The sequence below is a fragment of the Emys orbicularis genome, chromosome 4, assembly GCF_028017835.1.
Source record: "Emys orbicularis isolate rEmyOrb1 chromosome 4, rEmyOrb1.hap1, whole genome shotgun sequence".
In the NCBI taxonomy this organism is placed as follows: Eukaryota; Metazoa; Chordata; order Testudines; family Emydidae; genus Emys; species Emys orbicularis.
Window position 1 is genome coordinate 135,663,887 of NC_088686.1, and position 22,870 is coordinate 135,686,756.

General features: G+C 55.0%; 1 protein-coding gene across 1 annotated transcript in view; it reads right to left on the reverse strand.

Annotated features, from left to right (window-relative positions):
* Positions 1-582: 582 nt before the first annotated feature.
* The window catches only part of TULP1 (TUB like protein 1), a 43,680-nt gene continuing 21,392 nt past the window's right edge, over positions 583-22,870 (reverse strand). Inside the window, exons 4-15 of the mRNA XM_065403408.1 lie at positions 18,433-18,562; positions 17,361-17,510; positions 15,582-15,704; positions 14,121-14,234; positions 12,733-12,873; positions 12,057-12,154; positions 10,142-10,312; positions 8,040-8,152; positions 5,297-5,405; positions 4,765-4,863; positions 4,246-4,417; positions 583-716 (exon numbers count right to left, since the gene is read on the reverse strand). Coding sequence (XP_065259480.1) covers positions 583-716; positions 4,246-4,417; positions 4,765-4,863; positions 5,297-5,405; positions 8,040-8,152; positions 10,142-10,312; positions 12,057-12,154; positions 12,733-12,873; positions 14,121-14,234; positions 15,582-15,704; positions 17,361-17,510; positions 18,433-18,562 — 1,554 coding nt within the window. The remainder of the gene's footprint in view (positions 717-4,245; positions 4,418-4,764; positions 4,864-5,296; positions 5,406-8,039; positions 8,153-10,141; positions 10,313-12,056; positions 12,155-12,732; positions 12,874-14,120; positions 14,235-15,581; positions 15,705-17,360; positions 17,511-18,432; positions 18,563-22,870) is intronic.

Here is a 22,870-nt window from a genome sequence, read left to right on the forward strand (position 1 = left end):
CAGAATCTAAAAAACAAAGTATTTCAGGGATTCTGAGGAACTTCCTGAAAGGATGATGTCAGAGCAACCGTCGGGCTCATCTGCTAAATATATAGAGGGAGCAATTCTGCTTTGTGGTCTGGGATCAGTGGCCAGTTCTGAACCACCCAGAGACTCAATGGAGACAAGAGTACAAAGAGTACTCTGGTATTCTACAGTAACAATCCAACCCACTATAGCTTAAAAGAGCGTCTCTGCAGTGCTTGGGGCCATCTCTTCCATCAGGGTGGAAGCTGAGGAAGACGGAACGGTGACTGTGTGATATCTGACCTGCTACACCCTAATCAGTGGATACGTATTTGCATTTAACGACTCCACTTGGTCTCATTCAGCTCCACTCTCCAGATGTGGACAGGTAACATTAGTAACACCAGTCCAGCTGTTATTCACATCCGCAGAGTGATTCACGGGTTCTCGAGTGTCAGCACAGATCCCCGTATTGTAGGCAAACCCCTCCCCAGCTCAGCCATTCCAACTGGCAACGTTGCCCCTCCGACTGGCCTAGGCTCAGTACAACTCAGGGACGTAGGGCTCCCAGGCATGTTATTCACAGGCCAGCTTCCCATCAAAGCTGGACAGGGCAATGGCGAAAGCCTGCACAGCACACATGGGGTAGTTATAGTCCATGGTGAAAGCGTCGTCTGCCACGCGGCCGAACTGCATCACAATGTAGTCAGCTGAAAGAGAGGAGATAAGAGGCCATCAGCGCAAACACGCACACGAACAGGTTCCTGGGCTAATCTGAGTGCCAAGGGTCAAAGCCCCACACCCTCGAACCAGCCAGGCAGCCAAAACTCTGGCTTAGGAGACTACCCAAGGCTATGCAGTCTGTGGCAGAGCCCAGAACAGAATTCAGATCTCCAGCGTCCTGGTCCCTCCCAGTCACTTTGAACCTCGTGAGCTGCATCAGTTTCCCCATCGGTAACCCAGGGATAACTAAACGGGTTGAGAGGCTTGATTCATTAATGCATGTCAAAGCTTTGAGATCCTTGACTAGGAGGAGGCACTGGACGAAGTGCTCCTTTATACTTCTGAATTCCTGTCTGCGCTGTTACCCCCAGCAGCCCAGTCAGAAATCCCACGAGGAAGTCCATCTGATGACATTTCCAGCTCAGTTTTTCAGCTCCCAGTGGCTGAAGTCGTACCCCTAGGGATCTGAATGCCCAGGGGCTCAGCTTGAACCCAGCCTCTGCAGTTCGTACATCGAAGGTGACCTTCCAAAGAAGCAATGCGTCATGTCTCCGAGTTTGAATGTGTGGGTCCTGCACCTGCTGCCAGCTCCCAGGCTGTGGCTGAGCGAAGCACCGTGCCATGGTGGACTGAAAGGCCGCGGGGCTCTCGCTCAAATGTCAAACCCAGCAGACAGGAGGGGACTGAGCAGGGTGGGGGCAGAACTCAGCCACCTGCCTGACAATAAGCGTTGCCATTTAATCAGCAGAACCAGCCCTTCCCCTCTCAGCGCCGATAGGGTAAGAGAACACAGGAGCCCCAAACACTGCCTCTCCCAAGGGGAAACTGATCCCTTGCTAGAATTCCTGACCTGACCATTCTCAGCACAGCAGTGGCACTCCCCCAGCCCACAGCCTCTCCCGTGGCTTCCTTTTGTTACACCAGCGAGGGTGACAGGAAATCTGTAAAAATAACCGGGGGGCCCCCCAACAGGTTCTTTCTGTCCTGTAATCCAACACTCTGGACACGAACATCCCCTGATTGGACTGGACAGGTGACAGGCAGAAGAGTCCCTCGCTGCTTTGCATGCTTCATAAAGCCGCTGAGCTGCCCTCGCTCAGATATTCGCAGGTGGTCTCTGCCGCGAGTCTGGGGTACAGGGTGGGTGGAGCCCGACAGCCCCCAAGCAGTCAGCTGTCTGAACTTCGAACCCTCTGACTGATCCTCAGGGACCTTCCAAATCCAGCCAACTCATGAAGCCAACCAAGTAAAATGTCATTCTGTCTCCAGCATCAGCCTCGGAATGGAGCCAACACAGGATTGTTTCGGCCTCTGGGTGAGACTCACTCCCCCGAGCAGAGGCTGCACAAGGTCTGTGGATTGCTGAACACCTAGGGGCCATCACCACCCCACCCCACCCCCCGCTCGGGGCCAGGTTTCCCAAAGAGCTCAGCTCCCAAAGTGCCGGGCCCCATTTGTGGGTGCTGAGTGCTAGAAAATTTAGCCCTAAGCTCTTTTAAGCCCCACAGGCCTGATTTTTGAGGACTTACGTGGTGCATATTGGGGGACATAAGTGGTTGCGCTGGGACTCTGCCCAGAGGTGAATTTTCATAGATTCCAAGGCCAGACGGGATCATGGTGATCATCTAGGCCAGGGGTCGGCAACCTTTCAGAAGTGGTGTGCCGAGTCTTCATTTATTCACTCTAATTTAAGGTTTCGCCTGCCAGTAATACATTTTAACGTTTTTAGAAGGTCTCTTTCTATAAGTCTATAATATATAACTAAACTATTGTTGTATGTAAAGTAAATAAGGTTTTTAAAATGTTTAAGAAGCTTCATTTAAAATTAAATTAAAATGCAGAGCCCCCCGGACCGGTGGCTAGGACCCAGGCAGGGTGAGTGCCACTGAAAATCAGCTCACGTGCTGCCTTCGGCACAAGTGCCATAGGTTGCCTACCCCTGATCTAGCCTGACCTCCAGCAGAGCACAGGCCCACAGAACTGCCCCCAAATAATTCCTGTAATTTCTCCCTCTATGATCGTACATGGGATACGGGGAGTTCAGATGCAATGGATTCAAAACCAACCACAAAAGGGGCCCATGTAACGCTGGTGTAGGCAGGCGCTCAGCTATTGGCATCAGTTGGAGCTGGGCTTGCTTACACCAGGGTTAGAGTTGGTCCATGATCCTTTCCGGGCTCTACACTTAGCTTATCGAATGGGTTTCGGTGCGGGGGTGCTCACTGCCTCTCATGTCCCGCCTCCCCCAGCTCCGGGCTTGGGCCCAGCTGGCCTAGGTTGGGGCCCTGGTGGAGTGACCTGCTCCGGGAGCTCTCCCCATCAGCGGGGGCCCCACCAGGAGTGAGCAGCGGCACTGATGGCCTGGCTGGGGAATTCTGGACAGCGTCGTCCTAGGGCCTTATCCTAGTTATTCATCCAGCGACCAGCAGCGAGAAGCTAAGCTGGGAGCATGGCAAGGCAGAGCCCTTGTTTAAAGGCCCAGAGGAGAACAGTTTCCTTGCCGCTAGAACCACGCCCAGGGAAGGTTCCAGGCTCAGGCAGCATGAGCCGGGCTGGGGAACTGCAGAACTTCGGCCGGGCTCCCCTGTCCACCAGACCCACGTAGCCCCAGTCCCCTAGTACAATCTGCCCGGCCCTCTGGCTCCCCCTGGTGCTCCACTCCAGCACGATCCACACAGAGCAGGAATTTGGCCCGCCACGGGCCCAGAGCTGTGAGCAGCAAGGCTCCTAAGGGGTACCATTCTGCTCGCGCAATGGGCCTAATGCTCCCTCCGAGCAGGTTCCTTGCAGAGCGTAGCCCCTTATTTAAAGTGAGATTATGGTCCGGAAACTCCCACCAGGATTCCTCTCAGATCAAATGGACTGCAAGTTTCAGAGCGGGAACAAGACCTTTCCAGCTGCCAATCCCCCCACTCAGCCTGCTGGGACTGTTCCTTCTCCCCCGTGGTAAAGATTCTGCCCCCACCACTGGATGTCTGACTCTCCGGCTGATGCCTGAAGCTGAGCAGACTCCGCTGACCCTCTGTGACCATCAGGAGCGGAAACTCGCTTTGGCTCAGATGCTACCTACGCCGGGGGAGCAGAGAGGGCGAATGAAGTGACCGTGCTCAGTAAGGTGCGTGCCCAGCACCGTAGCTGCCACGTCAGTAACGTGCGAGCCCCAGAGCAGGGCGCCAGGACTGTGTTCTGGGGACAGACCGCAGCAGCCCACCTCCTGACCTCAGCATGAAAAGCTGCTGAGGACACCATATCCTCCCAGTTCCCATCTGATGCCAATTCAAGGCCCAGATCAGCTTTCCATTCATATCCCATGGACACAGAGACTCTCCCCCAGGATAACACTGCTCACCATGACCAGAACGAAGCTCACAAGCACAAAACCTAAGCCGGAGAGATGGCGTGAGATTCCTCCAGACTGACAATCCCCACCCCCTTGGCGGGAATCGCCTGTGTCTCGCACGCTGCTCCCTGACCGGGGAAATCAACCTTGCGGGGTGACTCTCCCTACGGACTTACGATCGTTGCCGTGCACGATCTGGAAGTTCTTGACGGAGGCGTGGGTGACTCTGCCATGGAAGTTCAGGACGTAAGACTGGGTCTCGTCATTCCATACCGGGGCCTTGTTGTGCAGCTCGATGAGGTTGTCCATGTTCTTGTTCTGCCATCTTGTAAGCAGCCCGTCGTTATCCTGGGACCAGCGAGAAAACACGCTCAGGAGGCAGCGCGAGTCTTTCTACCCCTAGGAGTCCCTGCGACTATTTCCCGGGGTGTGCAGGGTCCGTATGAGGCTGTGTACCATGTTTGCACACCCCCATACTCCTGACATCAAGGGGAGCTGGCCATGCCCCTTTAAATCATCTCCAAGCTGTAGGCTTCTGCCATTCTGTTCTAGTTCTTATACTGTGCCTGTCCCCGTGGCATCTGAGTGCCTGGGTGGGGAACTATCACCTCCCTTAGGGATTGCTAAGAAGTGGGCTATGCCACGGAGGAAAAGGGGTCCTGCTCCCACCATTGCTGGCTGGTGCGCCGACTTACGTTTCGGGGCCGGATTGGCACCCGCTCATTGTCCGAATTCATTCCAGGGATGATCACGGTCATCTTCCGGGGTCCTTTGAACCCTAAAACGTTTGTCTCCTGAAACAGAAACCCCAGCGGTCTCACCAGTACGTCACCAGAGGCTCACGCATGCTGAACAGGGAGAACAAACATCCCACTCCAAGACTTAGCAGCTGTTTCCTGACCCACTGGTACCAGCAGCGTGCGTCTGGGACTCCCTATCGTGACCGGGATATGCAGTGCTCCACACTGCCCCGCCTCCCATCCAGATGTGCACGCAGCTGGGAGAATCTCACCCCGCCGCCGCCCGGTGGATCAACAGACCTCCGCTCTCCAGGACAGGATGCAGGACAGCCGCGCTTACTGGCAATGAATCCAGGACTCTCCCGATCTGGCACAGATCACAATGGGCACAGGAGTCTGAGACCATGGGCAGCCACTGTGGGATGCTGCCCAGCGAGCGCGGCTCTCTACCGGGGGAGGGTGGAAAGAGCCTACATCTGTTACTTACATACACGACGGCTGACAGCTCCTGTCGCACGTTCGACCAGTCGGCATTTGCTCTGTCGGGGTTCACACCGTTATCAAACACAGTAAACTTAGTCCCCATTAAATTGGATCTACAACGAAAGACAGAAATCAGGCTGAGGACCTGGGGGAGGGGGTGTATGTGGCACCGTCACCCCTCTTCTGATCCTCTATTTGCCCTTCCTTAGGTTACCCTCTGTGCTGCTATGAAAGGGGTCTCCGGGGCACCAGGGTATCTCAGCAGATGCCCCACAGCAGCACAATCAAATGGAGGAAACAGGAGGGGACGTGGGGTCTTTGCAGTGGTCCCAAAAGCCCAAATCTCTCCGCAGGGAGTGACAGGAGCAGCTCTCCTCCACCAGAGTCTGTCAAGGACAGTCACTTACTGACAAGCACCTGATTAATGGGGAGGTGGGAGGGGCATGGGCTGTATCCTGCACAGGGAACAACCTGCACCAGGCCAGGCTCTGTATGGCCACATGAGACCCCAAGGCATGGAAGTGCTCCCTAGCTTCCTCCAGACCCAGCTGCCCCTTGCGCACGGCTCCCCTGATCCATTGCGCCCATCAGTTTGCCTAGCACATTTGTGTAGATTGCTGGCATTTCCCTGGATAGCCAAGTGGGGCTGGATCTAGTAAGGAGGGGACTTGGGGGTCCCAATCCCACCGTGCTTCCCAATGACCCTTTTCACCAACGCAGCAACCGAGCAGGTCTCCTAACTGCAAATGCATCCCAGATTCCTTTACACCAGGGCTGTTGTGCTTTGAGGGGCATTGTCGGTAAGATTCTGGATAGGTGCCTGCTACACACAACTGAGCAGAAACAAAACCGTCTGCAGCGGGAGAATAGCATGTCACAGACACTGGCCAGTTTGTGGGTGATTCCCATGGCCTCTGCACTAGTCCTGCTACACCCCCATATAAGTAGGGGCTTGTCTGTGCATAGAAATTGCACTGGATTAATTTAAAAGGGTTTAAAAAGGGATGCAAAGTCTCATGTGCACACTCTTATATGGGTTTAAACTGGTTCTCTCTGTAACTTGCACCTGCAAAGTTACTCACTCACGCTAACCCGATGTAAGAAGACAGGTTTGCATTGACCGAAGAGCGTCCACACACAGAGTTGCGCTGGTATAACGAAACCAGTTTACAATCACACCTTTAGGTAAACTGGTGCAACTCTGCAGGTAGAACAGGTCTTGGCTCCCTGGGCAGCTCTGTGCTTAGCCTACGCCGGAGGTAGCCAGCCTCCGATATCCACTGACCTGCTCTGAGCGAACATCCTGTCATTTATGTGACAGGGTAGGGTGCACGTAGGGTGGAACCCGTCTCTGAACTGCCATACACACAGCTACCTCCCACTCCCTGCTCCAACAGACCACAGTGAACGCCTCAGGCCCGCAGCGAAGGCTGCTGGGATGTGCAGGACCCCTCCCCACTGAAAGCACTGTCAAGAGGTGACCTCTCTCTCCTTCCGAAAGAACCGAACGAGCCAGTTCTCCCCTCCCTGCCCCCCCAGCGCCGGTCCGGAAGCCAGATCTAGTAACAGGAGGCTCCAGTTCCAGCCAGAAAAGCTGTGACCCCCAGCTACAAAGTCAGAAGGACTCAGCTGGGCTGCAGTGGGAAGCAGCAATCTAAACAACATACGCACCAATCTTGGGTCCCCTCCCTCCAACAGTTTTCTTTTGGGGGCTGAACTGTGAGGGACTCATTCCTCCATCTGAGGGATTCAGTGTAAGACCCGTTCCCCATGTCCATGGGGGACATGTTCTCCCTACGTCAGCCATCGAAGGACCAGTTTCCACCCTACGTGCAGTATCAGTGCGGGGCCTGCACAGTAGGTAGTAAGCCAACCAGCCCGAATGGGGTGGGGAGGAGAAATCTGAATGGTGCAGTGTGGTCCACATCTCCATGTAGGAAGGAGGGTATGTACACGAGGAAACTGCACCTGAGCCTGGGAAGTGAGGGAGCAGGGGTGGAAGGATCACCTCTTGCCCACTGTTTCCTGATAGCTTTTAGACATCAATTTAGTGCCAGTGAAAGGAGCCAGATGGACAGTCCTGGAGACTGGAGTCCTTCCTGTATCTCTGCAGCAGGGACAGACCAGGGTGGGACAGGGCTGGCTGCTCTCACACTGCACCCACCATGGGCCCATCCTGCTCTGGACAGACCCCTCTAGGGCCGAGATACGAGTTCTGTCCCAATGGCCCAGACCGTCCCTGGATGCGCCGCTGAGGCTGCCAGCCCGGGGGCTGATTCGTGTCAAGTACGAAGGCCCTTTTCATTATATGAACAACTGTCCCCGGAGAACAGGATTGGGACCCACCAAATCACTGCATGCAGGCCACCGAACAACCCTCGGTTGGTGACCACTTTCACTCATTACCGACCAGGGTGGGATCTGAACCCGTGACCTAGATGTGCAAGCACCCCGTCCCTCCCAACATTCACTTCACTGTGCGGCAGCGTTTGCTAAACCACGATTTTACACAAATCCCAGCAGATCGGGCTTCAGAGCCGCAGGAACAGCAGAATGCAGGAAATAGCCCAGGCAGCAGGAGACCTAAGCTGGCATGATTCCAGATGTACAGGGCAGAAGCTGCAATATAGCAGCTATTCTCACTTCACTCCCTGGCACTGTCACCTGCTGGGAATTTGCTCTGGACTCCTGGAAATGGGAGGTGGCCCAGGACTCAGTGTTGCCCGGTGCCACAGCTTTCCTCGTACCTCAGCTTCCCAATGAAGTTCTCTCCGCCTCGGGACAAATCAGTGGGATCGATGGAAATCAGGTAGTTCGAGGTCTTGCTTTTTTTCCGCTTCCGACCAGCCAGCAGGAATACCTGTCGGAGACAGGAAGGAGGGGGCTGGATTACAGGGGCTGAGCGGGGGATGCTCAATTGTTGCAACTCACAGTACGTAGGACTGAAGCCGCACACCTTGAAGAAGCTCTACCAGGCACAAAACACTCAAGCTGCTTGCTAACAGGCTGCTGGGAATACAACATGCGGTGCACTACCTCCCTAGTAAATACAGAGCTCAGTACAAGGCCACTGTCCTGATATTCAAAGTCCCCGTGGTGACTGGCCTTGGCTACCATAGAGATCGCCTGTCTCTGTCTCCATGACCACCACCACCTGTGACAGTTGCCTTCCCTGGAACAATGAAACTGTCAACACATAGGAGAAGCTCAGAGCGCAGGAGGCAGCTTTCACAGGAGCTGGGCCTAGACCCACTGCCACAAGAGATGGGAATGACTAGGGAGCTCACCATGTTCCAGACTAACTGCTAGACTCATGTCTGAGACTTAGATTTCCATGGATCCTTACCTTCCTCGGGGGGTCTTTTTAAAGTCTCTGGGGACAGTGGCTCTAGGCCTCTCGGACATTCTGGCTTGTGCAATAGGACAAGCTTGTGAGTGCCAGTCTTGTGACATTTACGTGACCCACGTTGCAGCAGAACACCATGCCACAAGAGGAGAGGGTGGCGGCCCAATGTCACCAGGCTGTGATTGTGATGACATCTTATGGGTCTCCCAAAAGGAGACCCTCTCAAAGACACTGGCTAAGCGGTGACCCTGCCTGGGGAGTTTGGTTCTATGCCGGGCCTTGTATTCACACATTGGGTATATCTACGCAGCAAAGAAAAACCCATGGTGCAGAGTCTCAGAGCCTGGGTCAATTGACTTGGGCTCTCAGGATATGTCTACACAGGATTTGCGAGGTGGAAGGGTCCCAAAGTCTACACAGCAATAGAACAGCCCCGCAGCCCGAGCCCAAGTCACCTGGCCAGCCATGGGTTTTTCTTTGCAGTGTAGACGTACCCCCTGTGGCTAGGGCTTTCTAACTGCACCTGTAGAGCGACAGAATTGCACTGGATGTAAAGAGCCTGGGGTATCTCCCAAGAGGGATTGTGGGAATATGGACGGAAGGGAACAGATCAATCAGCGGACGAACGCATTTCAGATCGCAAGCTGCAGCCCTACTCCAGGAGCAGCGTGAAAACTGCGCCACTGAAACAGCATCACCATTGGAAATGGGGCATCAGCTCCTGGGAGAGGTGCATCTTCGGGCAGACACAGTGGGCCTGAATTGAATAGGAGTGCTGACAGTCACCCTTCTCCCATCAGTACGCAGGCACAGCTGCATGGGTTCGTAACACTGCTCTCAGTCTGGAGCAAAGAGGGGAAACCACCATGGAATATCAGGAGGTAGAGATGGGACAGACTCATTGGGACAAACTCAGCCTTGGTGTAACTGCAGTGACTGCCTCAGGCGTACGCTAGGGATGCTTCTGACCCATTAGGCCAGTGTTCATCTCTATAGTATATTTTCAAGTGCTTTGTCCGGCTTTAAGTGTCCTGAGTAGAGCTGGTCGGGAATTTTCCAAAAAAACATTTTTCCTGCCCGAGCTAAGGTCGGTTTCAACCAATCTCCTGATTCGAAGAACTTTTGAAACATGCTGAGGCTGCCAGGACGGCCGATTCCACAGGTCCAGAACAAAACCGTTCACTTTACGATTCAAAATGACTTTCCCTTTTGTCAATTCAACTAACACCAGGTTAAAAACCAAGTTACAAGGTCCAAGTGGAAATTAAACGTTTCGAACTTCTCAAAAAGGAACACTTCGATTGATGCTGGCTGAGATGATCATAGGCTCACCGTGTTTTCTGAGACGGGGACTTTTCGCCTCATTTCAGGGTGGGGAAAATTGTGCAAAAACTCTCGTGGGAAAACTGTTCCCCACTGAGCTCTCACTCTGAGCGAGGGGCTTGCCCCGCTCCCCTGGGAGGGATACTCCGCAGTCTAATAGGCTGGGACCTCACTGCTTGCCTTTTTCTCGTTGTCCAGGTGCAGGTAATATGTAGGATAGAGGCCCCGGTCCATCCCCTTCTTGTCTCGAGTGACCCGACACTTGATGGTCACCCCCTGAGGAGCCGGCCGCAGCACAAAGTCCTCCAGGTTGTCCACTTCGATGATAGGGGATGGCGGCCTCTCCTCCTTCTGTGGCCCGGCACCCAGAACGGAAAGGGGAGAAGGCTTTAGGGAGGGCTCATTTCAGGCTCTAGGGCTTTCCGGAGAGAAAGAGTTAGCAGCCAGAAACACACCCACCACCGCGTGACGTGTGCCCAGCCGCATCTCGCTTTGGCACCTTTCCCTTCCTGTCCAGTCACAGAGCTGTTCCCTGGGCCATATTCCTCATTTCCCCTGGGTCTGGCCGGTCAAGTGCCAGGCTCCTGAGCATCTTCCTTCTCTGAACTTAGTCCCCCCAGCCACTGTGGGAACCTGCCGGGGCGACCCCCTCTTCCCCCTGGCCACTGCGGGAACCTGCCGGGGCGACCCCCTCCTCCCAGCCACTGCGGGAACCTGCCGGGGCGACCTCCTCCCCCTGGCCACCTCGGGAACCTGCCGGGGCAACCCCCTCCTCCCAGCCACTGCGGGAACCTGCCGGGGCGACCTCCTCCCCCTGGCCACCTCGGGAACCTGCCGGGGCGACCCCCTCCTCCCCCTGGCCACCTCGGGAACTTGCCGGGGCGACCCCCTCCTCCCCCTGGCCACCTCGGGAACTTGCCGGGGCGACCCCCTCTTCCCCCTGGCCACCTCGGGAACTTGCCGGGGCGACCCCCTCCTCCCCCTGGCCACCTCGGGAACCTGCCGGGGTGACCCCCTCCTCCCAGCCACTGCGGGAACCTGCCGGGGCGACCTCCTCCCCCTGGCCACCTCGGGAACCTGCCGGGGCGACCCCCTCCTCCCAGCCACTGCGGGAACCTGCCGGGACGACCTCCTCCCCCTGGCCACCTCAGGAACCTGCCGGGGCGACCCCCTCCTCCCCCTGGCCACCTCGGGAACCTGCCAGGGTGACCCCCTCCTCCCCCTGGCCACCTCGGGAACCTGCCGGGGTGACCCGCTCTTCCCCCTGGCCACCTCAACCCCCTCCTCCCAGCAACTGCGGGAACCTGCTGGGGCGACCTCCTCCCCCTGGCCACCTCGGGAACCTGCCGGGGCGACCCCCTCCTCCCCCTGGCCACCTCGGGAACCTGCCGGGGCGACCCCCTCCTCCCAGCCACTGCGGGAACCTGCCGGGGCGACCTCCTCCCCCTGGCCACCTCGGGAACCTGCCGGGGCGACTCCCTCCTCCCGGCCACCTCGGGAACCTGCCGGGGCGACTCCCTCCTCCCAGCCACTGCGGGAACCTGCCGGGGCGACCCCCTCCTCCCAGCCACTGCGGGAACCTGCCGGGACGACCTCCTCCCCCTGGCCACCTCAGGAACCTGCCGGGGTGACCCCCTCCTCCCCCTGGCCACCTCGGGAACCTGCCGGGGTGACCCCCTCCTCCCCCTGGCCACCTCGGGAACCTGCCGGGGTGACCCCCTCCTCCCCCTGGCCACCTCGGGAACCTGCCGGGGTGACCCCCTCTTCCCCCTGGCCACCTCGGGAACCTGCCGGGGTGACCCCCTTCTCCTAGCCATTGCGGGAAACTGCCGGGGCAACCCCCTCCCGCCAGCTGTCGCGGGAACCTGCTGGGGGCCCCTTTAGGCAGCCCCACCCTCTATTCTTTCCATGGCCCTGCTCTGTGAGATGGGCTGCCTGCGCATCCTCCCACCCTCCTTCAGCATTAACACCAGAAAGCTGCTGCAAATGCCCCTTGACTTGGCTCTGGGGCTGCCATAACCCAGGAGTGAGGGAGGCCGTGAGGAAACCCCCGTTCCCAGCGCTGCCTATTAGCCCGGACTTGCCGGCCTTTTACCTTCTTGGACTTCTTCCCTTTCCCTTTCTTATTGGAGTTCTTCTGAGGGCTTTCCGAGGCCTCTCCCTCGCTCCCCTCTCCGGCGGCTTTGGGAAGAGCTGCAGACAGAAACACACAATGGGCATTGCCCGCTCTGCTGCCCAGAAGTGGCACAGACCCCGTCAGCCCAGCGGGATGGCGGGGAGGAGCTGAGTGCACTGGCAGGTGGAGGGCGCTGGTGGATTGATTTATAGAGGCAGCGGCCACCCTTGGCACAGCCTGTCGTCCGGGAGCAGAGCATTTTAAATGACCTGCACAGCCAATCGGTGGCGGCAGGTCATGTCTGAAGCAATGTGATGGGTACTCTGCCAGCAAAGGGAGGGATCCTAACTCGATCACATTGAGCTGCTGGCCTGGACAAGCAGCCACTGTGGCATTTCTGCACAAGGCAAGTCAAAGGACACAGCCGATTCCACTAGCTAAATTAGCCAGCAGGGGGCAATACATCCTCCTCCTCTAGAGCCCAAACATATGACCCACAATAATACCCCCACCTGACAAAGATGGAAGAGTTTGTAACCCCAGGTGTCCGGTATCTGCCCATGTGCTGCCCTGCTGCTGGCCCTGAGCAATGGGACTTGTACCCTTCTGTGCCCAGAGCCCACCATGGTGCACCCCCCACTCAGGGAGCACCCACCTTTCTTTTTGGTCTTCTTCTCTTTGTGGCTGTCTCCTCCCGCCTGGAACATGGAAGCCGTGTCCTTTTTCGTGTCAGGTTTGATTGGCTTGGTGCTGGAATCAGAGTCATCTTCCGCCTCGCTGTTCGTGAGAGCTGGGGCTATGGGGGCAGACACGCGCACAGAGGAATCAGTCAAGAGAGGGGCTATGGATCCCTGTGCTAACGCTCGTGTCTTTCGTCTGAGAATCTCAAAGCCATCGAGAGACGTTAGCTAAGGACCGTACACATCTGTCATGACAAGGGAATATTTCGCTCAGGAGAACAGAGTTACTCAGGGTGGGATTTGGTCAAGATCTGGCTAGCGGCAGTCAAAAAGGCGAACAGAATGTTGGGAATCATTAAGAAAGGGATAGATAATAAGACAGAAAATATATTGCCTCTATATAAATCCATGGTACACCCACATCTTGAATACTGCTGCAGATGTGGTCGCCCCATCTCAAAAAGATATATTGGAATTGGAAAAGGTTCAGAAAAGGGCAATAAAAATGATTAGGGGTATGGAACAGCTTCCATATGAGGAGAGATTAATAAGACTGGGACTTTTCAGCTTGGAAAAGAGACGACTATTGGGGGATATGATAGAGGTCTATAAAATCATGACCGGTGTGGGGAAAGTAAATAAGGAAGTGTTATTTACTCCTTCTCATTACACAAGAACTAGGGGTCAGCAAATGAAATTAATAGGCAGCAGGTTTAAAACAAACAAAAGGAAGTATTTCTTCACGCAATGCACAGTCAACCTGTGGAACTCCTTGCCAGAGAATGTTGTGAAGGCCAAGACTATAACAGGGTAAAAAAAAGAACTAGATAAGTTCATGGAGGATAGGTCCATCAATGGCTATTAGCCAGGGTGGGCAGGGATGGTGTCCCTAGCCTCTGTTTGCCAGAAGCTGGAAATGGACGACAGGGGAAGGATCACTTGATGATTACCTGTTCTGTTCATTCCTTCTGGGGAACCTGGCATTGGCCACTGTGGGAAGACAGGATACTGGGCTAGATGGACCTTTGGTCTGACCCAGTATGGCTGTTCTTATGTTCTTATGTAGCACCTGCACTCTTCGGAGATATGCCATGGGTCTATTACTGATTGCACAGGCCTCATCCAAACGTCGTACAGCCACGTGCCAGGGGAACCGAGTCAGCACTGAGGCAGGGCAGGATGCTTCCCCTGCTGAAGCATCACCAGAGTTTTCCTGGGAGGTCTCCCATCCAAGTACTGACCACCCAGCCCTAGCCATATCCCAAGGGCTCCCATGGTACCAGTGGTGACTCCTCATGCACCCTTTGTTGATTACGAGAGCTCTGGGGGCCCAGGGGATGTATGGGCAGCTGTCGCCCCTCACCTTTCTTTTTGCCTTTTCTCTCCTTCTTGTCCCCGCTCACTTGGAACATGGACATCGGCTCCTTCTTCGTGGGCTTGGCAGCTCTGGGCTTGGCATCGCAATCACTTTTGTCTCCTACCGGGAGGGAGAAAGGAGCCAGTGTGAGGACAGGAGGGGAGAGAAAGGGCAGCAAGCCGGGAGGCGGAGGGAATAGTGAGGGGTAAGAGATGGGGCAGGGAGGGCGAGAGAGCAGGGAGGAGTGGGGACAAGCCCGGGAGAAAGGAAAGAGGGAATGGGGGAAAGCCAGGTGTGTTGAGGGGAGAGAGCAAGGGGCAGGGAGGAGACGAGAGAGAGAAGGGCGACACAGGGACATGACTTCAGGGCCTCTGGAAACACAGGAGAGCCCCAGCCCTCTGCTGCCCTCCTCCCTCAGCCACTTCCCAGGAGGCTTGGGGCCTCAGCCGGCCAGTGCTCCCTGCTCATTCCTGGCCTGGGTGTTAACCGCTTAGTCCTGCCGACTTCCCTAATAACCACCCATTGCAACCCGCCACCTCTGGCTGGGGCTTCTCTCAGGCCAGCCCCGAGCCCTGGCTCTCCCTGGATCAGAGCTGCCCTCTCCATGACCTGCCTGCGTCCCAGGCCCCCATCTCCTGCTCTCTAGCAGTGTGTCCCCCATAACACCCAGCCTGAGCCTGCTCCACTGACCCGGGGGAGAGAGAGATTCCCTCTTGGTCCCTCTGGGAGACGGCTAATTGGAAGACAATGTTGAGAACACCCTGCCAGCGGAGGGGCTTTTCCCTCAGCCATACGCTGGAGTCCCCAGCGAGGCACTCTGATTCCAGCTGGGAGAAGTGAATCCCCCGTGGTTTAGCCTCAAGGGTGCTTGATTGGAAAGAGCCTCATACGCCCCTCAATGCCCTGCGGTGGATCCTCAGGCTTCGGAAGCTCAGCTCTGCGAACAACTCTCAATGCCGAACTCCATCTGACTCCCGGGCTGTCTGCTCGCAAGGCAGAGGCAGAGGAGGGATCCCGAAGCCAGGCAAAGTAACACCAGCTCCAGCCCAGCTGCCTCAGTTGACAGGGAAATGGAAATATGCAGCAAAAGGATCCTTCCACTCCTGTCCCCTAGGGCGTTTCCAGGAGAGGGACTCTGATGTACACACACAGATCCCCAGCGACAGAGGGTACCTCACCGGGCCTTGCCTCACCATAGCATCTGAGCACCTCACGCCCTATGACCGGGCAGGGCTATGGTCCCCATCGCACAGAGAGGGGACTGAGGCTCGTAAAGGGGAGTGACTTACCCAAGGTGACACCCGGAGTCTGCGGAGGAGCAGGGAATTGACCCAGCTCCCCCAAGTCCTAGTCTAGCGCCCTCACTGCTGGAGCATCCTTCCTCTCACTCACTCACGCAGCAGGGCTCACTCCCCCCAGGGTTCACCTCCACATGCCAGCCCCTTCTCCGGGGCTCCAGCTGCTGACCTTTCGGCTTGGGTTTTCTCTCCCTGCTTTCTCCAGCTGGGATTTCTTTGGGGGGCTTCTTTTTTGGCTTTTTCGGTGGGTCATTATTCTCCGCCTCCTCCTCTTCCTCCTCCTCAGAGTCCTCTGGAAGTGCGGGGATGGGGGGGGGGGGGGAGAGCGGAACAGGGATGAGAAGAAGATTAAAGAAAAACGGACACAGTCACGTTAATAAGTGACTGCGGCGACGGCTCTGCCTGCCCTGTTTAGAGGAACTTTCCCCACAGCTGGGGACTAGCTTGGGGCCCACTGGACCTGGACCTACCCATTGCCATATGTCACCCATTGCTTACACCTCACTCACCCAGTATCTGGGAGTCTAATCCGTGCTGGGGCTCAAACCAAATTTGATCACGAATCCTGGAAAACTGGTTTCTAACTGGCTTGGCCAGCCAGTGTAAATGGGATCAATCCAGGTGAGAAGAAAGCGTAAAAGTGTGCTTAAAAGCCTACGTAGAAACCTCCAGTCCGGAGGGCTGCTCTGACTTCACTGGGCCCACACTGGGAACGCCCCCCCACCCACCCACACACATTCAAACCACTTTGAGAACCAGTTTGGGCAGTCTGGACTACACTACACCAGCTGAACCAGTTTCAAACCTGGTTGGAAATGCTGAGGTGTTTCCCCCAGTGTAGATCAGGCTCTAGAGCTTTTTACCTCAGGAGTTTACCCTGTAGGAAATAGCAGGTTAGAAAATAAAGGCCACTGTATTGTGCAGGAGAGTGAGAGAATTTGTGTGTGTGTGGTAGGGGGGGGGAGGGGGGAGTGTGGTACAAGGCTGCCACCTAGTGACTGTCTTGCCTCCTGGGCTTTTCCTAGGAGTCTGTGCAGTAAATGCATCCCACAGGGAGTCCTTTCCTTTATCCCTCGCCTCCTCCCTCCCCCGGAGAGACAGTAACAAGGAATGGAGCAATTGCCCATAGACCCCCACCAATGAGCAGGAGCTGGTGGGTCAGGGTGGATGAAATATTCGTCTGGAAAATGGACCTGGCGTGCATTAGAGGACAGGCATTAGAATGGGGCCCAAAACTGCAACAGCCACCTGCCCGGTCTGTGCAGCTGTCCTCCGAAAGCAGAGCCCGGTCTTACTCACCCTACGTGGGAGCTGGGGACTTTCCCAGGACGCGGCCTTTCATTGCCTTTTAGGGGTGGAGGGGGTCGGTTCGCCAGTGGTGCCGAGAGCGTTTTCAAGCAGGCTTTCAGATGGGTTTGGACTGAAAGTGCACAGCGTGTGTGGGAGGGCTGGGACGCACGGTGCTGTTTTGTGTTTGGATGGAGATTGTGTTGCAGTGTGATTTTTGGATTGTGGGATATGTGCAGGGCTGTGTCCTGGATTGTGAATGCCACGTGTATATTATATATATAATGTGTGTGTGTGTGTGTGTGGACTGCATTTGCATGGCGTAACTGTTTGGATCGGGTTGTGAGTGCAAAGCAGTGTGTTGGATTGGGAGCACAACGCCAGTGTACAAGGGTTGTGTTTGGCCGGGTATGCGTGGCGAAGCTGTGTTTGGATTGCCGTGGTAATGTGAGGGTGCACTTGCGTTGTGGCGTCCGGGCCTGGCTGTTGTGTTTGGGCTGCGAGTGTGTGTGGCTGGATTGTGACACAGGCAGGAGCCTGTGGCCTGTATGCTGGTGTGTGTCTGGTTGTGGCTGTGTGCTAGGGTTGGGTGTGGCGGGTGTGACAGTGTGCAGCATGCATTAGAGACCCCGTGGGTGGAAGGGGCCCAACGCCTTCTTACCCTGCTTCTTTTTCGAGGCTTTGGCCACACTGAAATGCGACGTGGGACTTTCCTTCTTCTTCCTGGGCTCTTTGGTGGATTTGGGGTAGGGCTGCTTTTCACTCTCCTCCTCCAGTTTCTCCTCCTTCTTCTTCCTCAGTTTCCTGACAGCTGCATGCGGCGAGAGCGGCCAGAGTGAGGACAGAAACACAGACCGGGACAGGCAGGGAGCTGGCAGTGGGGGTGGAACGGCACATGCTCGGTGTGGTGCGGCTTGGAATGAAGTCAGACTCCACTTACCCCGTAGCGCACTGCAGGAGGGGAGAAGTGGATGGGGGTGTCTCTCGCTGGGGAAGGATGTGGGGGCCTTTTGTCTCTGGGAGGCCATGGAAGTGAGGCCCCGAGGTGATCTTCCAGAGGGGGTGGATCAGAGTGGGGAGGGGAGGCTACGGGTGCCGGGAGGAAGAGCTCATACATGGGACCCCCCTATATTTAGGGGCTTGTGCGGGCATACAGGTGGGGTTGGCCCTGGCTCGTGTCTAGGTCCAAATACGCTTTGCGGGGGTCACTCCCAGAGCACAGGCCTGCGTCTTGGAGGCAAAGTTTAGGCACTGTGCCAGGCTAAATGCCAGGAGGTGTCTGCGTGTGTGCACGGCCGGCCTGGCACTGCTTTGTGGGCAGTACAGCGAGGCACCACCACAGACAGGGGCTCAACCTCTTCTACCAGCAGCTGGTTTCATGCCTTGTAAGGGGCCATGCACGCCGGACTGCTCCTACCAGCACAGCTGGGATTCTCGAGTCCCAGTCCCAGCACGGGCACTGGCACACAGAGACGGCCGGTGCCTTGTTCTGGGGACAAGCCCAGGGCTTTGCTGGCTGTCCCAGTGCTGCTGGAGAGGAGAGAGGCAGGAAGCCGGTACAGAAGGGTAATTTGTTCAGGGAATGCACAGCCAGGAGAGGGTGGGGTGGGGGGTGGTGTGTGTGTGTGTGTGTGTGTGTGATTCAGAGCCCTCCCCGATTTCTTATCTCCCCCGTCCGCAACTCCCAGGGGCTGCCTGTCCCTGGCTGTGGCCGAGCTGCTCACGTCTCTTACTCTGAGAGGGGGCGCTGGGCTCCTCTGCCAGGCTCGGGTTGTCCAACTTTTTCACTTTCGATTTCTTGGGCTTGGCTTCCAGCGTGGGCTCCTGGCGCTTCTTCTTCTGCTTCTGCCCCGGCAGGAGGCGCTGAATGGAGGGACACATCATTTACAGGCGTACAAAAGACCCAATAACAGAGCCCCGGCCCTGGAAACCCTACAGTCCACAAGCATGGTCCAGTGCAACCCACTGCAATACAGAACATGCACGAGGGGGCCAGCACCCTTCTGCAAGGGGGTGCAGTCTGCATAACTGGAACACTTCCCAGGACAAGTGGGTCTCCACAGAGCCTCAGAGAGGAGGGGCAGGGCAATAGGAGGAAGTGAGAAGGCCACAGTGGGCAGAACAGACAGAGGCTGGAGTGGGCACAGGCAGGGAGCAGTCAGGAGAGAAGGGATGTGCAAGGAGGGGAAACTGAGGCGAGAGATCTAGGAGGGAACAGAGCTGCCAGGTGAGGATGAGAAGAATGATGCACCCTGACACACTCAAAACCAGACACACTTGCCGACTGGCTAAGCAGAGATTTTAAAGAAATGCTCCAGTGAAGCACTGGCAAAGGTGAGGGCCAGGGATGGGGTGGAGGGGGCTAACAGCGCATGCAGAGAAGGGACCTAGCTGGCTAGGGGAAGAAATCCCTAACCTAGACATCCCCCTCGCTGCTTAAAAAAAGCAGTTTTTCCTTAGTGGGTTCCTCCTTCAGCACCTAGAGCCTGATTCCCATTTCACCCAGCCTGGTGTAAATCAGGAGTAACTCTGCTGAAGTAAATGGAGTTACACTGATGTAAAAGCAGTGTGAATGAGATCAGAATCACCCCCGATATCTTTCTCCCGTTCTCAAGTCCTCTGTTCAGCAGTAACATTTTCCTCTCACCATTTTAAAAAGACACTGCCAGGCTGGTCCAAAATTTAAAGTTTTGTTGGGGAAAATAAGACAATAAAACTTAATCTTAATACACTGATTTCTCCTTTTCTTTTACCGTTCCCCCCTTTCTTAACAAAATGAAAAGCCTTGTTGTATAATAACGTGGATTTCTTTTCAACGTGCCCCTGCACCATCTACAACCCAAGCAGTGCCCCGTTGTTCCTGGGAGCCAGAGTGAAATGATCTGATCTGAAATGTCAAAAAGGAAACCACCACCACCACCAAATAAGAGAATTAGATTTTTAAAATTTCCCCCCATTTTAAACCATTTCAGGGGTTAAAAGAAACACAGGTCTGGACCCCTCTGCTTTTTTTTTTTTTTTTTAATTGGATGTTTAATCTGACAATGTTCCTTTAAGAGCTAAACATTAACACCTGGATCTTTCCTTCACAGTCATTCTGCCGGCAGGCTGATGTTGGGACATGCAGGGAGCCAGGAGCCAGGCAAGCCTTTCCCAGCCGGGGATGGTGGCCAGAGAGAGACACTATCGCCCAAAACTCAAACCAGGCCTCTTTATTACGTGCTTTTCCCTGTCTTGTTTCATAGGCTGCCCTACGGATGGGGATGGAACTGCACCGTGGGTCACTGTTTTTGTTGTGGATTTTCTGCTGACATAAGGGGAGAGATGGCCAGTCCTAGAGACTGACCGATATCCTGCTACAGACCACAATCAGTGCGGTCAGCAGCCGCGCATGCTGCCTTCACGCCATCCCAACCGGGATCTCCAGAAACCATTCCTAGGCTTGGATGGGCGCTCCAGTTCCAGAGTTCTACCTCTGTGTTGAGATGGACAGTTAGTGCCAACTGAGGGGGTGATGTCTGTTTAGAAACCCATCCACTAGCGCCAAACAGAGCCACTAACTGATTTCACAACCAGCCACTTGGTTACAACACCGCTGAACCCTCTGGTTCACTACCAAACTGCCATGATTTGGACTGGCAGAAACCATCCACCTCTGTGCTCTTTCATTGTCTCGCTCAACCTGCTCCAGCTGCAGTTTTGTTGTTGTTGTGGGGGGGGGGGTTGTTTTTTAAACAATCCAACAATATCCTTCCAAGAATTCCTTGTGCCTCAGGGAAACAGCTTCAAAGAACAAAAGAAAAATCAAATTGGGCCACATTCTTCTGAAAGTTTCTCCTGCCAACATCGTTTTTTGAAGCAAAATTCCTAAGAAGCCATCCTCCCACTGAACTTTGTACTTTGCCCGCAAGTCTTTCTTGTGCGTAGAGGGCGGTGTGGATTATACTTCTTCCAAAGTCTTCAGGTCGGAGTTTCCCAAAAATCTTTTCTGCTGGAGAATGGAATTCCTGAGAAGGCAGCATCTGTCAGCTACAGGAGCAGGCCAATTGGCAGTAGGAATAACGGCCTCCAGCCCCAGAACCAGCACGTTGGAGCGATCTCCCCAACACAACATGAATCTCATTACATGTCAAGCCCCTGCCCAGAGCCAATATGATACAGAGGTCAGAGGAGAGTGACGAGGGGCTGCTGGCCAAGAGCCCAGAGTGCTGATGACTTGACCTTCTGGAGAATTAATGCAGGTCAGTCTCTGGGGTTTAGTGATCACACAGTGTCACTAGCTGGTGAAATGCCCAGAGTAAATATGAAAGGGAGCACGGGAGCCTTCCCACTCACACTGGTGTAAGTCAGGAGAGATTCCCTGGAGCCGAGGGAGTTGCCTCAGTGTAAAAGTGGTGGTAATGGGGTCAGAGCCAGGGCCAGGAGGACGTGGGATATGCCTTGGCGGGATGGGCCAAACAATTTGTGATGTGGTGAAGGCCAAGACTATAACAGGCTTCAAAAAAGAACTAGATACGTTCATGGAGGATAGGTCCATCAATTAGCCAGGATGGGCAGGAATGGTGTCCTTAGTCTCTGTTTGCCAGAAGCTGGGAATGGGCGACAGGGGATGGGTCACTTGATGATTACCTGTTCTGTTCATTCCCTCCAGGGCACCTGGCATTGGCCACTGTCAGAAGACAGGACACTGGGCTAGATGGACCTTTGGTCTGACCCAGTATGGCCATTTGTTCTTATGGGGAAAGAGTGAAGAATTAAGCCAACGGATGGGACTTGGCTACAGGTGAAACGTCTCTCTACTCAACTCCAGAACTGCCAGGCTGGGCAGACCAGAGGTCCGTCTAGCTCAGTATCGTGTCTCCGACAATGGTTGGAACCAGCTGTTTGGCAGAAGATGTAAGAACCCTGCAGGAGGCAGAGGTGGGATAACATGCCCCCAGCATTGGTCTCATCCTGGTCTCTAAGAGGTTGGCACCGCTAAAGCATGAAGTTGAATATCCCTTCCAGAATCATCGACATGTAGGGCTGGAAGGGACCTCGAGAGGCCTAGTCCAGCCCACTGCGCTGAGGTGGGACCAAGTAAACCTAGACCAGCCCTGACAGGGGTTTGTCCAACCTGTTCTTAGAAACGTCCAATGACGGGGATTCCACAACCCCCTTTGGAAGCCTATTTCAGAGCTTAAACTACCCTGCCAGTTAGCAAGCTTTTCCTAATAGCTAATCTCCCTTGCTGCAGATTAAGCCCGTTACTTCTTGTTCTACCTTCGGTGGATGTGGAAAACAATTGCTCCCCATCCTATTTATAACAGTCCTTCGCATATTTGAAGACTGTTACTGGGTCTTCTTTTCTCAGGACTAAACGTGCCCACTTTTTAACCTTTCCTCACAGGTCCAGTTTTCTAAACCTTTTGTCCATTTTGTCGCTCTCCTCTGGACTCGCTCCAATTTGTCCACATCCTCCCTGAAGTGCGGCACCCAGAACCGGACCCAGGACTCCAGCTGAGGCCTCACAAGTGCCAAATAGAGTGGGATAAACTGTAACGCTGCGTATTCTTGGTATCCACGTGACTAGCCAATCCCCAGAGACAAGAGCAACAGAGGCTGGGGGTGAAAAGGGGCAGTTCATTAAAGGCGCAGAGAGGAGTGGGAGTGATAAGGAAACAGGTGTGTGAAAGGAATTGGAGCTCTCACAGCAGGTGTCCACAGCTCAACACCCACCAGCTGGCCCTGGCTCCTGGAGATAATGCTCCCCTCTGCAGTCCCTCCAGGCGCACACAGGCACCTTGGTGGTAGAAGTTCACAACTCTGGGACCTGTGCTGTGCCTACTCGGGGGATAAAGGGAGGGTTTCAGTCTGCAGGGCTGGCAATACCTTTGCTTTAAAATAAAGGTGAAGGGGACTAGGGGGTTTAGCCAAATTCATGGAGGTTAAGTCCATTAATGGCTATTAGCCAGGCTGGGTAAGGAATGGTGTCCCTAGCCTCTGTTTGTCAGAGGGTGGAGATGGACGGCAGGAGAGAGATCACTTGATCATTACCTGTTCTGTTCTGGCATTGGCCACTGTCGGCAGACAGGATACTGGGCTGGATGGACCTTTGGTCTGACCCAGTCTGGCCATTCTTATGTTTGTTCTTATATACCATTGAAATGAATGGGAGCTGTGTGTCTAAGT